The sequence below is a fragment of the Malania oleifera genome, chromosome 8 (genome assembly GCF_029873635.1).
Source record: "Malania oleifera isolate guangnan ecotype guangnan chromosome 8, ASM2987363v1, whole genome shotgun sequence".
In the NCBI taxonomy this organism is placed as follows: Eukaryota; Viridiplantae; Streptophyta; class Magnoliopsida; order Santalales; family Ximeniaceae; genus Malania; species Malania oleifera.
In genome coordinates this window covers 15,295,940-15,312,733 of record NC_080424.1, presented here as the reverse complement: position 1 = coordinate 15,312,733, position 16,794 = coordinate 15,295,940, and the positions used below count along the sequence as shown (strand labels likewise).

At 37.8% G+C, this 16,794-nt stretch overlaps 1 protein-coding gene across 4 annotated transcripts in view; it reads left to right on the top strand.

Annotated features, from left to right (window-relative positions):
- LOC131161885 (thioredoxin Y1, chloroplastic-like) overlaps positions 1 to 2,974 on the top strand; it is a 30,068-nt gene extending 27,094 nt beyond the window's left edge. The window contains exons 4-5 of one of the 4 annotated variants that reach the window (XR_009138639.1): positions 2,488 to 2,554; positions 2,666 to 2,974. Coding sequence is in view for 3 of the 4 variants with exons in the window: in XM_058117899.1 (XP_057973882.1) it covers positions 2,484 to 2,549 (66 nt within the window). In the remaining variant the exon portion in view is untranslated. Of the gene's footprint in view, positions 1 to 2,483 lie in introns of all 4 variants that reach the window. The other 3 variants (XM_058117899.1, XM_058117900.1, XM_058117901.1) reach the window with 3 other exon arrangements.
- Positions 2,975 to 16,794: the final 13,820 nt, after the last annotated feature.

The following is a 16,794-nucleotide window of genomic DNA, read 5'->3' as shown; positions in this document are numbered from 1 at the left end:
CCTTTATCACCACTGTGGTGAGACACATCTGTTCATACCTTCTCAATCCCTTCTTGAGTTGCATGGATGAAAGGAAATTCTCATCGCCTCCTTTCTTTGCAACGACTTGCACCATACAAAGGTGATCTCCCATCAGACATAGGGAACCATCAAAAGGCATTTGCATTGCCTTAGTCTCCTTTAGGAGTTTCAATTCCAAAATGACTTGATAGTTATCTAACGACACCACTATGAAATTCGCATGACCTGCCCATTACCCAAGCTTCACAATCACTTGCTTGGCTACTTCCAGAGTAGGCTGCGCTACAAAGCTCACTGCCTTCATGCGTCCTGAATCCATCTCTAAGGATAAGGTAAGTCTCCCTGCTTTTGCTTGTGAAACAAAATAATGGGTAGCTGTGGTATCCATCATAGCATGGGTACTCTTCCCATTGATCTTAAAGTCCACAAACATTAACCCTTTCGCTTGTGTAACTTTCGGTGCTTTCGCCCGCTTCTCCAATGCGTTCACTAGCCGCACTGCACCCATCCTCACAGTATCTTCCTCTTCCTCATCACTCTCCAATGCCCCCTCCGCAATGGAAGCTTGTAAGGCATTAAGGGATGACTTATGAGGGCATTCAACAATTCTGTGAGGGTCTCAACATAAGTAGCATGAAATTTTACCCTTTCCATTGGGTGTGTTGAACCTTCGAGATGATGAAACTTCTTTTGAAGTTAACGCCTTACTGTTGGCTCCCCCACTTTGGGTTTGCCCTTCTTTATAGACTTTCCATTGTTTGCATCTACACCACTCTCTTTGGACAAAGCGATATTGTCATCAACGTAGTCAGTCAAGCATTCCGCGATAGCTTGTGCAGTAGACAAGTCTTGAACTTTTTGCCTATGAAGTTCTGACCTTGCCCATGGTTTCAACCCCTCAAGAAAATAGAATAACTTGCCTTTTTCGACATGTCCTTGATATCCAACATCAAAGCAGAAATTTTTTTCATGTATTCCCTAATTGACCTAGTATGCTTGAGTTCTTTCGGTTTTCTTCTAGCATTATATTCAACATTTTTAGGAAAGAATTGGGCCTTGAGCTCTTTTTTCAAGTGTGCCCAACAATCAACTACACAGCGTCCAGTCTTAGTTTCATTGTACTTGGTACGCTACCACAGTTTGGTGTCACAAAGTATATTGTTGTAGTATCCATTTTTTGTTTTTTTGAGTCCGTCTTCAAAGCGTGAAAGTACTGCTTAAAGAAGTTCTCCAACTCCTTGGCATCATAGTCACCACCATACTTCGTGGGTTCTAGTACCTTGGTCTTGCTAAGCCCCAGAATGTAGTTTTCCATTGCAAGAACCATCACATTGATCTTTGCTGTCAAATTAGCTATTTAAGCTTGCAAGGTCTCCACGGTGTGGTGAAAGTCCTGACATTTCCACCATCAAATGTTGATGCCTTTGTGATCCCTCCAATTCATCAACAAGTTCCGTTAGTCGGGCCATCTCTACAACCACATTGAGAAAGGACTGTGGTACCAAACTCTGATACCAGGTGTCACCGGCCAAATATTTCAGTCCTTTGTGAAAGGACTGTGTAACACTAGTTAAAGCATTCTTATTTAACTAGTCAGTCTAATGTTTATCACAATTCACTAATAAAACACTTTCATTGTCATTCAAGCAAATATAAACGGAAGCAATAAACAACTTATGTAAGTAATGACACGTAAGCAATAAACATTGAAGTAACTTAATTTATTATCAACACCTTCGTTAACATGTGTCTAATGAGGGAGACAAGTAGGCTAAACACGTTTACAATAGATATTGAGTTTTACAAGCCGATGAACACTCACCCTCCCCTAAAGAGCTTTCTATGTTATTTTCGCTCTAACACTAGAAAATATCAATATAATCGAGGAGTCGTACTCCCTTTTTTAGCTTAGGAAAAAACTATTTCTGAAAATTAATCCTACACTCGTATTTACATGATGGAAATTCATCTCAAACGCATGAGACAAACAGTCAAAGACAAGCATAATGCCCTGAACAAGCTCAACTCGTGGCTATTAACTTCGACAAGTTAAACTTGTGTGCTAGTGATGCACAGCCTTCACATTGTGTTCCGCCTGTGACACTATAGGTGGGATTATCCCTCCTCCCTCGTCTTAGAAAAGAGTAATGAATTGTCAAAGTGAAAATTTTACTCTGTTCGGCCTCAAAAGATAAGTAGGCACCTGCCCACCCCCAGAGGGTTCAGCTTATTTTTATAGCTTTCTCATTCTTATACCATGTTAGATCTACCGGGTAATTGCCACTTGACCTTTTTATTTGGGGAAAAAAAAAAAAAAAAAAATAGCCACCGGTAGGTTTTCTTTAATTAATTTTATTCCTCTTTCGAGTTTAGTTGTCACATGGTTTACCTCATTAACAACAAATCAAATCCATATTTTTCACTTTAGCTTGAATTACTTAGTTTGATCTTTTTCTTTCCAGGAAGGGGCTTTGACAGCCCAGCAGCTTATTCAACGCATTGAAAACTCACTTAAAGTTGGGCAGTAGTTGATGTGAGGCTTCTTTTTCCCTCCTTCCACGTTGCCCTTCCATAATTACCATGCGTACATGCTCCATAAGATCCTTGAGAAATCTTTCCTGTTTTTATTTTCTTTGTAAATCAGAAGGTCAAGCTAGAGTGGGAATTGGGATTGATGTAACCAAGCAATTCATTGTGATGCTTATATTGACTCAAGAGGAATGCGTATGAAGACTGCCCCGAGCTGCAGCCTGCAAGCAAATCCTCCGAAGTGCGCTTTTGAGTAATTAATATTGTATTTCCAAAAGCATGACAAAATTGGTTTATGTTGGTCTCTAGAGGTTTTGCGTATCATGCCATGACAACCAAAATTTGCTTAGGAATTTTTTAAATTCGGCTATTTACATGTACAATGTATTTCCTATGAAAATTTGAAGTGAAAATTTGTTCACAATTGCAGGACATTATCTCAATTAGATTTAGCATCTTTTAGGAATACCTAGGGTTCAGGTATGTTCGGTTTGTGTTTGTGCGTGTGTGTGTGTGTGTGTTTTTCAATAGAAAGGAGGTACCAGGCAGAGGGAAAGTGAAGCAGAATGAAAGAAAAGGCTTTAAAAGGAGAGAGAGAGAGAGAGAGAGAGAGAGAGAGAGAGAGATGGTAAAAATATTGGAAAAAACGAAGTCTTACCGGCAAGATTGAATTGAGGTATGGAAGCATTATTATTTGACTGAATACTCAGTATAGTTATCCGAAATGTGGATTCATATTTAATATTTTTTTTTTCATAGTATTTTAGCATATTTAATCCTGTAGCTATGGATGATACTGATAGAGTTGAAATTTTCAATGTGTCGCATTGAGGTAACATGTGCTGTGCAAAATTATAGAAGAGATGTGTCTAGCTGCTTTGATAGATACCCATAAGTATGATATTAATCTAATTTTTTTTGTGTATGTGATGATGATATCAGTATTTTAGGATTGAAAATAGGGAATATGCCATTAACACCATGCTTTTAAAAATCGGACTGACCCGCCACCAATTTGGTTCAAGTGAAATTAGAGAACCAGAAATGCAGCAACCCAGTCTAGAGCCGGCTGACCTGGTCTGAAATGGTCAGAACTAAGGTTGTACACGGTTTGGTGCAGTTCGGTTTTGGCCAAAACCAAAAATTGAACCGAATTTTTCGGTTTTGTGATTTCCGAACCAAAACCGAAACCGAACTGAAATTATGCTTTAATTGAAAACTGAAAATGTGGCGGTTCGATTGCGGTTTTTTGGTTTTAAATCGATTTTTTTTATAAAAAAAATGACATTTATTTTTCATAAAGTTGTTGAAAATTTATTGAGCATTTTAATTTTTTATAGGGACCCATAATTTTAACAAAATAAAATATATTGGGCACTTTTAATGATAAAATATGTTGGTCACTTCTAAAATTAGAATTACAGGTTAATTTCACAATGTCCCAATCCTTAGGCACTTTTAATAATTAATTCTCTCTATCCCTAATTTTACAAAACAAGCAATGAAGCAAGCAAACATTCACAATAAACAAGAATATATATATATATATATATATATATATATATATATATATATATATATAAATATCCCAAATTACAAATACAAAATAGACATTCTAATTGTTCATCAATGGTTTAAAATTTTAATGATTGAAGTAATCCACATTTTTCCATCTTCAAGATTGTAGCTTCAACTCTCCAATATATCGGTCAGCATCATTCCTAATAAAATGAAACAATGTGAAAGTTACAACTTGATGAAATTAAATTGACGATCGATGTTCAATTGTTCATAATACATAATCTTACCAATAGATCATCCATGCTTCTTTGATCACACATTCTTCCGTCTTCAAAATTATTATTTCAATTCTCCAATCTCGATGTAAACATCATTCCTAATAAAATGAAATAATATGAAAGTTATAACAAGATAAAATTAAATTGACTATCAATAATCTTACCAATAAGTTATTCATGTCAATTTGATTAAATTCCTGAATGAATGAAAAAGAAAAAGTTAATGAATTAGAGAAAATAAATACAAAACAATAATTAGAATAAAATAACTAGAAAATGTGAAAAAGATGTCTTAAGAAATTATGTTTTACCTTTCTCAAGTTTATCAAGTTCTTAAAGGCTTTCTTCATAATTCACTAGTAATGGTGAATTCCGCAACCAATCTTGAGAACATATAAGAGCTTCCACAATCTTAGGAGTCAATGATGATTGAAAGAATCAAGAACATGACCTCCCGTACTAAATGCAGACTCAGAAGCAACAGTAGCTATGGGGATAGCCAAAACATCACATGCCAACTGTGAAAGGATAAGAAACTTTGGATTATTTATCTTCCACCATCCTAAAATATCAAATTCTTGACTATCCTCTTCAGGTACCTCAGAAAGATACCTCTCAAGATCACTATTGCCTTCCCCACCTTCTTTTTCTGACCTATGCCTCTTGAATTTATCTAGCATAACCATCATCATCTTCATTGTTGGTTCGTCATCATCTACTACATAGTTCATACCACTGATACGACTAGAAGAATTAGAGCTAACTTCGGCAGTTTTACTGTAAAGACCCGAAAAATTAAAATGATTGAAATAATAAAGATAAAAATAGATAAAATAACAAATAAATAAATAAAAGGAATGACGTAGGAAAAAAGAAGAAAAAAAATAAAATTAAAATTTAAGAAATTAAATTAAATTAAGATAAATTAAATAATTAAATAATTAGTAATTAAATTAAAATTTTATTACATTGGATTTAAAAAAAAACTAATTGAAATAAGATATATATATATATACATCTGTAAGTTAAAGTAAAAGAAGACAAAAGAAGAAAGAAGAAGAAGAAGTCAGAGAAGTACACGCCCCCCCCCTCCTCTGCAAGTTCCTGCTGCGGCCGCGCTCCACCTCCGTCTCCGTCTCTCTCTCTCTCAATTTCTTGGCGAATTTGCAGTGGATCGGGAAACGGAAGGTGTCGTTGGTTCCTAGTTACTGCTGACATTTCTACTAGAGCAGATTGGTCATGGGAAAGGTAATTTTTTCCCATTTTCTCAATTTTGCTTTAAATATGGTGTTAAATCGGCGATCGAGTACCATCACGTGGTCCTAGTCATCGTCGTCGTCATTTTGACGTAGGTAATTTTTTAATTGGAATTTTCTAGGCCCTACTCCAAAGCAAAAGTGGGATTTGAGAATTTTGGCAAATTAGTTAAATTTGTGGGTATAACGATTAATTGAAAATTATGACCCTAGAAAATATTTAAATAGTATTTTATTTAGAAATAATTTAAATGAAATTAGGGTTTTTTATTTAGGGCTCGGGTGAGCGTCGCTAGTGTAATTTTGGGCCCCACAAACATAATTTAGAAAATTAAGTGGGAGTGTTAAATATTAGTTTAAAAGTTAATTTGAGGTGTGTGGAGCCTAGGGAAGGCTAGATGGGTAATATTTTGAGAAAATGAATTAATTAATTTGAGAAATTTGGTAATTTGGTTATATTTAAGGGTATATTTATTTATTTAGGCTTTATGGACCTAGAAAATATTAAAATAGTATTTTATTGAGGATTAATTACATGGAACTAGAATTTTTTATTCAGGATCCGGATGAACGCCGCAGGTATTTTTATGGAGTCCCTGTCGGTATAGTTCGAGAATTCAGGTAAGGGGAAAATTTATATATTAAATCAGATTTTTCATGAATTAAAAATGACTATGTGTTATTTATGTATATATGTTTTTATGTGGGTTTAAAATGTCAGCCATGAAATTTATGTTTTCTGAGTCTAGGATTGTCAATATAGTTGTGTATATGTGAAAGTGAACGAATTGAAGTGAAAAGAATTTTCTAATGAATTAAATAAGAAATGAAATGTATTTTAAGCATATAAATGTTAAATGTGGGTTGGTTTATTTTATGAGAAATATGTATGAATTTTACTGTTAAATTATGTGACATGAGATTTTGTGCAAATATATGTTAAATGTATGAGATACATGCTAAGTAAGTAAAACAATGAGAATAAAATATGATATGGATAATGTTGTTTGTGTATGTTAAATGCAACTATGTAAAGATACAACAGTTGAAAGCCGAGTTAGCAGATTTTAGCGCATTTCTATGTGGACTAATTGTAGTAGATTTTAACGCATTTCTATGTGGACTAACAAATGACGGCTAAAGAGCGGCTGTAGTACAAAGGAATGAAATGAAAATGTTATGAAATGAAATGACAAAGAATGGCAATGCAATGAAATGAAATGTGAAATGTGAATTATACAAATGGGAAAGAGTCACTTAAAGTGAAATACAAGGAAATGTTAAGTTATGAACATAAAAAAATGTGAATGATTGAATAATGATGGAAAGAATGATGTATTATGATATTAGAAGTATTTATGTATGTAGAACATGTTACGTTTGGGCAGGGCGCACTCTTTGCCTGAGGGCTTGCTGAGTAAGGCGAATGCACTAGTAACTTCAGATGTGGCAGTAGCTGCATAACGCACTAGGGTAGAGGGAACCTACTTGTATAGGCGGGTAGGATTCTGTATCCTTAGGGCCTTTACCTGTAAACTATTGTTGAACTGTGTGAGTACAAGATTAATCTACTACTTGATGACTTACTGAGTAAGGTGAGTACTCTGACATGCTTTAATTGTGACCTTAGAGTTACCTAAGTATCAGAGCAGAGGGATGCTTCTTGTATGGTCGGGTAATCACCCCTATCCTTGGGTAATCTCGTGGGTTAAATATTTGTATGTGATTGTTTAGGTTCAAAAAACGATTTCAATGTTATATGATGATTTGCAAATGAAATAAAAATGATATATATTTATCTCATGTTGGCCACACGCTCTTTTAATATGTGTGTTTCTTTCCTTACTAAGATGTGTCTCACCCGAATATGATTATTTCTTTTCAAGACATCCTCGAGGTCGAGCTTAGAGAGCTCGAGGGTTGTTAGCCTTCTGAGGATTGTATAAAGAGAAAGAATATATTTTTATATACTTTGGGGGAATGTAAATATTTATGTTTTAAGTTTTTATGTTTTAAGCCTGTTGAGAACGAAATGGTTGTGAAAATACTGAAATACTTTTGGAGATGTATGTATATATGGAAATGCAGGTGTTTGATGGATACTTTGAATTATAGATAGAAATTAGTAAACTCTGGTATTGTGTTATATGGAGATTTTGTTTATGTTTTCCGTTGCGTATGTTATGGATCATGATTTATCAGGGATTTTATCAGGTATAACGCGCCGGACTCAGATTTAAAGGTTTGGGGCGTCACATTTACCACTAGGTCCACTGCATTGGAATTGTCTACCCCCATTTTTATACTCATCATACATTGAAAAAATAACAGCCTTCACTTTTTTACTCAAAATTAAAGATGTCGGAGGAGGAAACAGTTCAGAAAGGCCCTAATCCACATACTCTAATTTGTATCGAGGATCAAGAATGGTGGCAACAAACATCATCATATTCAGTTTTTCTGGATTCCCCCAATAATCATCATATTTATGTTTCATTTTGAATGCCATTTCACTTAATTCAAAATCATCACTCTTGCACCAATTTTCCAAAAAGCATTAACCATGCAAATTTCATGGAAAAAAGTATTAGAAGTCACATAATTAGAACTAGAAGCACGCAAAGTGAAGTGATAGAAACATCCTAAGAACTGCACCATCTTCCTCACATTATCCCAATCATCTTCCATTGGCTTTCCTTTTCCACCATCTTTTGAAAGATCAAGTGTAAAATTTCGGTCTCTTTCATCATATCTATCAAAAACTTTTTGAAATTTTTAAGCAGTGTCCAACATCATATATGTGGAATTCCATCTAGTAGGCACATCCAAACACAAATGTTTTTTACAATTAACCTTTTCCTCATCTGCACACTCTTAAAATTTAGCAATTCTACCAGGTGATTACCTAATATATTTTACTGCTTGCCTAATTCAAAGTACAGAATCTCCCACAAGTTTCAATCCATCTTGCACAATTAAATTAATGATATGTGCAACACACCTCATGTGCATGAACTCACCATTGAGCACACTACCCTTCCAATTGTTCACCCTCCTCTTTAAGTAACTGATGGTTGTACCATTAGAACTTGCATTATCTACAGTAATAGTAAAAACTTTATCTATTCCCCAATCCAACAAAGCTTTCTCAATAGCAAAACCTTACACTTCCCCTCAATGACTAGGAACTAGACCAAAACTTAAAATTCTTTTGTGTAACCTCCATTCAATGTCAACAAAATGCACAGTTAGACACATAACTAACATTCTTTAAAGATGTCCAAGTGTCTATTGTAAGGCAAACTCGTTGACAATTATGTTTCAAATTTTTTTTCAATTTCTTCTTCTCTTCTCTTTATAAAAGAAGACAATCCCTTGCCCCTATCACTCATGATGGAACCTTAAATCTAGGTTCCATAAGGCTACAAAAATATTTAAAACCTTGTCCCTCCATAAATCTAAATGGTAGTTCATCCACTATCACCATATATGCTAAAGCTTTTCTAAGAATATTAGGATCATACTTTTGGCATGTTAACTGTTTTTCTTCCATTTTTCTCTATGATTTGAAGTTGATTTGGGATTGATTACGATCATGAGGTCTCTTATAAGGATACTTAGCACATAAATTCAAATGATTCCACAAAACTCGTGTTCCATTCCTTCTTGAATCAGCACAAAACACTTTAGGACAATATTTACACTGAGCTTTAACCTCTGTAGTGTTATCAACACATAATCTAGTAAAATGATCTCATACCTCTGATCTTGATTTAAATTTCCTCTTCTCACCCAATTCTGTTCTTGCAGCAACATTATTTATTGATTATGTATTCATGCTTGGACTTGGACTTGGACTTGGACTCGGGCATGAGCTCGGACAAGGAGTTGTATTAAGACTTGCGTTGTCCCCAAATTTAGACATCTATAAAAATCATGCATAAGTGCAAATTTATTAGATGAGACATGTTTAAAATGATAAAATAAAAAATTAATTAATTATATGCTTATTTTTGTCTATAAATCAAATAACAATTAATACATATGAATAAAATAATAAAATTTAAAATATTATTATAATAAATAAATATTATTATAATTAATTTACTTAATTACTATAGTTTAAAAATAGGAGCAATTTTATCATACATGACAACAAAAAAAATATTTAAAACATTTTCTATATATTACTTATTCTCTCTTGAAAAATTTAGATAATTTATGAATATTTTTTGTTTATTATATTTTAAATTCACATAGCTATTTTACTTTAATTTTGATTTTAATTTACATATAACAATAAATAATTTGATCCACAAAATTACTTTCAGAAACCAAAAAACTAGGCAACAACTCTGGTTTTCAATTTTTTTAAAAACACTTATTGTTTGAAAAAATAAACTAAGTAGTAAATTAGTAATATAAACAAGTGCATTTAGCCATTCATTCACTGCATTGTATTCTTCTCCACATAGAAGTAAAAGCAGAAAAATATAAAACAGAGAAAACATATAAAACTAAACTTACAGGCTTACAGGCTACAACAGCAGCAGCAGGACGCAGGTGGTGCTCTGATATGAAGAACTGAAGACACGGGAGCCAGGAGAGAGGCAGAGCCGCAGGCGCACGATGGACGCACAATGCAACAGAGACGAGACTCAAGAGAGTGAGTCTGTGAGACTGTGAGAGTGATGAGTGAGAGTTTGAGAGATGACTTAGACGAGGCCGGACGAGTGATGATGGACGCACGACACAACGAAGTCACAAACTCACAGCGAGAGGTGAGAGCCGAGAAGAGAAGAAGAAAAATGAGGAAGGAGGCGAAGGCGGGAGGCACGCACGGCGGATGGCACACAACCGGCTGACAGAGTTACAGATTCACAGGCTCACAACGAGAGCCAAGAAGATTAGAAGAGAAGAAGAAAAATGAGGAAGGAAGAGGAGAGGGGATTGAGGAAGAAGAAGAGGAGGAGGCGGGAGGGGGGAGGCGACGTGAAATTGAATCAATTGATTGAAAACTGAAAAAAAGTGAAAACTGAAAATATATAATTAAAAACTAAAACCCTAAGCACGTGTGTGTGTTACCGTGTCCATGTATATATATAATTATATATATGTAAATCGGTTTTTCGTTTTTGTCGGTTTGGTTTAAACTTAAAACTGAAATCGAAATCGAAACCGTATATTTTTTTTTTTGTAAACCGCAACCGACACCAAAAATAAAAAAACCGAACCGTTTATGGTTTTGGTGCAATTTCAGTGCGGTTTTTGGTTTTTCAATACTTTTTGTACACCCCTACAGCCAACTGCCTGCGTGAGGTTGAAGTAAAGTCGTCGGACCTGCAGCTTTGCTGTGGATGCCTACAGATGTGTTTGCAGAAAATGTTGTTTTTAACTTTGTTTGAGTTGATCACCCAGGCTTAGTCGAGTCTTCGGGCCGCACAACCCGTGCCATGAGAAAGTAAATAGCGTGTTTGTCACAAGGAGTGTCTTATATGCATATCTGTTAATTTATGTAAATACGGTTAATTAATAAGATAATTTCGAGGGCTTACTAAGAAAGGTGAGTGCCCTGGTAGCAGTAATGGTACTAGAACAGAGGGAAGCTACTTGTATAGGCGGGTAATCCTCCCTATCCTCAGCTAATTGTGTATGTGAGTGTAAAATAAGAATGTTTTCATAAATGTGTTTATCTATTTAGTGAACTGGTTATTTTCTATATACTAAATGCATGTTGGCCACACACTGACATTAACTTAGTCTTTCCCTTACTGAGTTGTGTCTCACCCCTACTTTACAAACTGTCTTTTCGAGGAATCCTAGAGATCGGGTCTAGTGGGCTAGAGGAGCTAGGCTAGTGGTGTAAATTTTATATAGGTAGTGTGTAGATAGAGATTTTATTTTTGTTTAGTTTTATGAGATGTAGTTATGTGAAAATGGATATATTCGTGTATAAAGATAGTTAGAATTCTGGTAATGTAATTTGAGGATTTTATATTTTATTTCCACTGCGTATGTGTGTTTTATATTTGATGAATAAGGTATCAGGTACACTGACGTCACTAAAGTAGCACTCTGAGCCCACGTGGCGGGTCGGGGTTGTTACAGGTGGTATCAGAGTTTAGGTTTGCTAGGTTCTGCAGACTTTTGAGGATTGATAATTACCAGAGTATAGATTGAGATAAGACAGAGATAGGTGCGGGTAGGTTGAGATGAGTTTTAGTCTGGAAGCTTGGAGGCAGAGATTTATTGACGGACTTTTGTGATTTTCTGAATCAGTTGCGAGTTTCAGAAAACCATGGTAAATCCATCAATGGTTTCATTTCTAGGTTGAGGGACTTGAACTCAGGAAATTTAGGTTGGAATGTTAGGATGAGTGGGTATGTGTGTGAAGTTAATGTTGGGATGGGGATTTTACCTTAATGGTTTAGTGATAGAATTGGAATATGAATTATTAAATTAGAATTCGTACATTATATCAATTCCATTATTCCATATTTGCATTAATTGTGTTAAATGTGAAATTACTAAATCAGGTTATATCCTATTTACAGGATGGATTCCAGGGGAAAAGATTTTGTGATTTGAGGATATACCTCTAGCAAGGATGATGTTGATGCTTCAGCAGTGCTGCGAAATATAGCGCAGTAAGCTAGAAAGGAAAACAGGAGGGACTCTAGAGAGCAGGATCAGCCAGTGGCTGATAGGGGTTGCACATTTCAGCAGTTCACCTAGGCAAACCCACCAACATTTGCAGGTGGACCGAACCCGATCGCAGATGAAGATTGGATTCATGAAATAAAGGAGCTGCTAGGGGTGTTGGAGTGTACTAAGGAGCAAAAGGTGAAGTATGCCACTTACAAACTAGTGGGAGAAGCAAATAGATGGTGGCGATCGGCGAAACTGGTGGAGGAGCATCGCCTAGAGCCGGTGGCTATCACTTGGAGCCAGTTCAGGGAGGTTTTCTTCGACAGGTATTTCCCCATTGTCATCCGCGCAGCTAAGGTAAAGGAATTTTTGCAGCTAACTTAGGGGCCCATGACTGTGCAACAGTATGCGGCCAAGTTTGTGGAGTTGTCCCGTTTTGCTTCATACATGGTTCCGAACGAGACACTGAAGGGGCGGATGTTTGAGAGGGGACTGAGACAGACCATACATGCGCAGGTGGTGGTGTTGTTGACTCAAAGCTTTTCTGAGTTAGTGGATTAGGCCATGGCATTTGAGGCCAGCATTCAAGAGGGGAAGAGTGTGGTGAACTAGAAGAAGAGGCCCTTGCCTCAAGGGTTTCAGACCAACACTAGCCAAGGCTCTTACAAGCGGCTTGGTAATTTCTCGGGCCAGTGACAGGAGATGGGGTACCAAGGCCATCAAGGGGGTTCCCAGCGCCCTGTATGTTCTAGATGCCATCAGAGGCATTGGGGCGAGTGTAGGGGAGGACCAGTTGTCTGCTACCGATGTGGAGAGGCAGGACAACGGATGCGAGATTATCGTATGGTTTGAACTACGCACCTCCACAACCACAGTATCGAGGACGTCCACAGGCACCTCAGGGTGGTCACCAACAAGGTGTGGCTCAGGCATGAGTATACTCACTTACATCGAGTGATGCGAAGAACTCCGGCGATGTGGTGACAGGTACTATTTTCATATTGTCAGATAGTGCCATTGTATTATTTGATTCAGGTGCAACCCACTCGTTTGTATCTTGGGGATTTGTTAAACTATGTGGGTTAGAGGCTCAATTGTTAGAGACTTGAGTTAGGAGTGGGCACACTGATAGGGTCAGTGTTAATATGTAGTAAGGAGATTAGGAATTATCCAGTAGAGATTCAAGGGAGAGTGCTGCCTGCTAGTTTGATAGCCCTTGATATGCATGGTTTTGACATCATTCTGAGCATGGACTGGCTAGCATCCAGCTACGTGAGCATTGACTGTCACAGGAAGGAGGTGGTTTTCAAACCCCCTGGGGAGCACGAGTTTGTGTTTGTCGGGTCATGTGTGCATTCGACACCACGGATCCTTTCGGTTATCTAGGCAAAGAGGTTACTTTTGGGGGGATGCTGGGGTTACCTAGCAATGGTGAAGGAAACGCCGAAGGAGGAACTCAAATTGGAAGATATCCCAGTGATAAGAGAGTTCTCTGATGTTTTTTCAGAGGATTTACCGGGGTTGCCTCCTGATCAGGAGGTGGAATTTGCAATTGATCTGATCCCAGGGATATCACCAATCTCCAAAGCCCCATACAGCATGGCTGCAGCTGAATTAAAGGAGTTAAAGGAGCAACTACAAGAGCTTCTAGATAGGGGGTTTATCAAACCAAGTGTATTGCCCTAGGGTGCACCGGTGTTGTTTGTGAAGAAGAAAGAAGGGTCGATGAGGATGTGCATCGACTACCGAGAGATTAATAAGGTAACGGTGAAGAACAAGTATCCATTACCCTGAATTGACGACCTGTTTGATCAGCTTCAGGGTACACAGATTTTTTCTAAAATCGATCTGTGATCTGGATATCATCAGGTGAAGGTTAGATCAGATGATGTATCGAAGACTGCTTTTCAGACTCAGAACGGCCATTACAAGTTCTTGGTTATGCCGTTCGGGTTGATGAATGCTTCAGCGGTATTTATGGATCTGATGAACAGGGTATTCCATGAGTACTTAGACCAGTTTGTTATTATGTTCATAGATGATATTTTGGTATATTCGAGGAGCCCTGAGGAGCATGAAGCTCATCTGAGACTAGTACTTCAGGTACTCAGGGAAAAGAAGTTATTTGCTAAACTTAAGAAATGTGAATTTTGGCTAGAGTAGGTTGCATTTAGGGGTCATGTGGTATCCAAGGAAGGGATTTCAGTGGATCCGAGCAAAGTAGAGGTTGTAGTTGATTGGGTAAGGCTGAAGAACGTGCAGGAAGTCAGAAGTTTTCTAGGTCCTGCCGAATACTACCGCCGATTTGTCGAGGGGTTTTCCAGATTATTAGGGTCTTTAACACGGCTCACGAGGAAGAATGTGAAGTTTGACTGGACCAATGAATGCGAGCAGAGCTTCCAGGAATTGAAGTAGCGTCTAGTTACTGCCCTAGTGTTGACCCTTCCATCAAGTGAGGGTGGATTTGAAATTTACAATGACGCATCACAGAAGGGACTTGGTTATGTTCTAATGTAGCAAGGGAAAGTCATTGCATATGCGTCTCGCCAGTTGAAAGAGTACGAAAAGAACTATCCCACGCACGACTTGGGGCTGGCAGCAGTTGTGTTTGCATTGAAGATCTGGCGACACTATCTTTATGGTGTAAAGTGCGAGTTCTTTACTAACCATAAGAGTCTCAAGTACTTCTTCACTCAGAAGGAGTTGAATGGCTCGAGTTGATAAAGGATTATGACTGTACCATTAGCTATCACCCAATAAAGGCTAATGTGGTAGCCGATGCATTGAGCCGGAAATCTAGGGGTACATCAACCTCGGCAGTTATGGCTTCGCACCAGATCATGATGGACCTAAAGAGGTCAAGTGTAGAATTGGTAGAAGGGAATCATCAGGCGTTCATTTATAGTCTGGTGGTTCAACCGACTTTACGGGAGAGAATCAGAACAGCTCAGTTGAAAGATGTAGAGTTGATGGAGATAGTAAAGAAGATACAAGATGAGCAACACACAGACTTTAATATTGATGAGGATGGAGTTCTCAGATTTCACACTCGATTGTGTGTACTAGATGACACAGAGATAAAGAAAACGATTCTAGGGGAAGCTCATCGTTCACTCTATACTGTTCACCCAGGTAGCACGAAGATGTATAGAGACTTGCGAGAATCGTTCTGGTGGAGTAACATGAAGAGGGAAATTGCTAAATTTGTCGGTCAGTGCTTAAAGGCAGAACACCAGAGGCCAGCGGGACTAGTTCAACCACTAGACATCCCTACGTGGAAGTGGGAGCATATCTCGATGGATTTTGTATCAGGATTGCCTTCAGCGTTACATGGGTAGAATGTCATATGGATAGTGGTTGATAGATTGACGAAGACTGCCCATTTCATTTCGGTTAGAAACAGTTATTCCATGGATAAGCTGGCAGAACTCTATGTTCCGGAGATAGTCAGAATACATGGCATGCCCGCGTCCATCGTTTTAGATCGAGATCCGCAGTTCACTTCCCGTTTCTGGAAGAGTTTGCATGGAGCGTTGGGTTCTCAACTTGCTTTCAGTACTGCATTTCATCCTCAGACAGATGGATAGTCCAAGCGAACCATTCATATTCTTGAAGATACGTTACGGGCACATGCATGTTAGATTTTGGGGGCAGTTGGATCCGATATCTGCCGTTGGTTAAGTTTGCATACAATAACAGTCACCAGGCAAGCATTGGAATGGCACCATATGAGGCTTTGTATGGTCGCCAGTGCCTATCTCCGTTGTACTGGGATGAAGGAGGTGAGCGGCAAATTTTAGGGCCAGAACTTGTTCAGCAGACCTCTGCCAAGGTCAAACTTATCAGGGAAAGGATCAAGGCAGCCCAGAGTCGGCAGAAGATTTATGTGGATACTCGTCGATGGAAGCTAGAATTCAAAGTAGGTGATATGATATTGTTGAGGATTGCTCCGATGAAGGGGGTGATGAGGTATGGAAAGAAGGGCAAACTGAGCCCTAGATACATTGGGCCATTCGAGATTTTGGAAAGGATTGGTTCAACAGCGTACATGATAGCACTACTCCCAGCGCTGTCCAGGATACACGACGTGTTCCACGTGTCCATGTTGAGGAGGTATGTTCTAGACCTCTCACATGTAATCAGTTATGAGTCATTGGAGATCGGGGATATTCTGGCATACGAGGAGGTACCAGTTCAGATTTTGGATCGAAAAATACAGGAACTACGTACTAAGGATATGTTAGTGAAGGTGCTGTGGCGAAATCATACAGTTGAGGAGGCTTCTTGGAAGTTAGAAATGGAAATGTGCCAGAAATACCCACAACTGTTCAGCGAGGGCTAGTGCCAGACGAGTAAGAGTATGGTTGCATATAGAGGGATTAGAGTAGGTTGTGTGGATTAGTTATGTATAATTTTAATTATGGATAGTCTTTGGGAAAATTGTTTATAATTATTGTAATTTCCCAAAGGCAGTATTGCAACCACAGTATTCCTCCGCCTTAAGTGAGGGTAGTTAATAAACTTGGGACGAGGCCGCTATG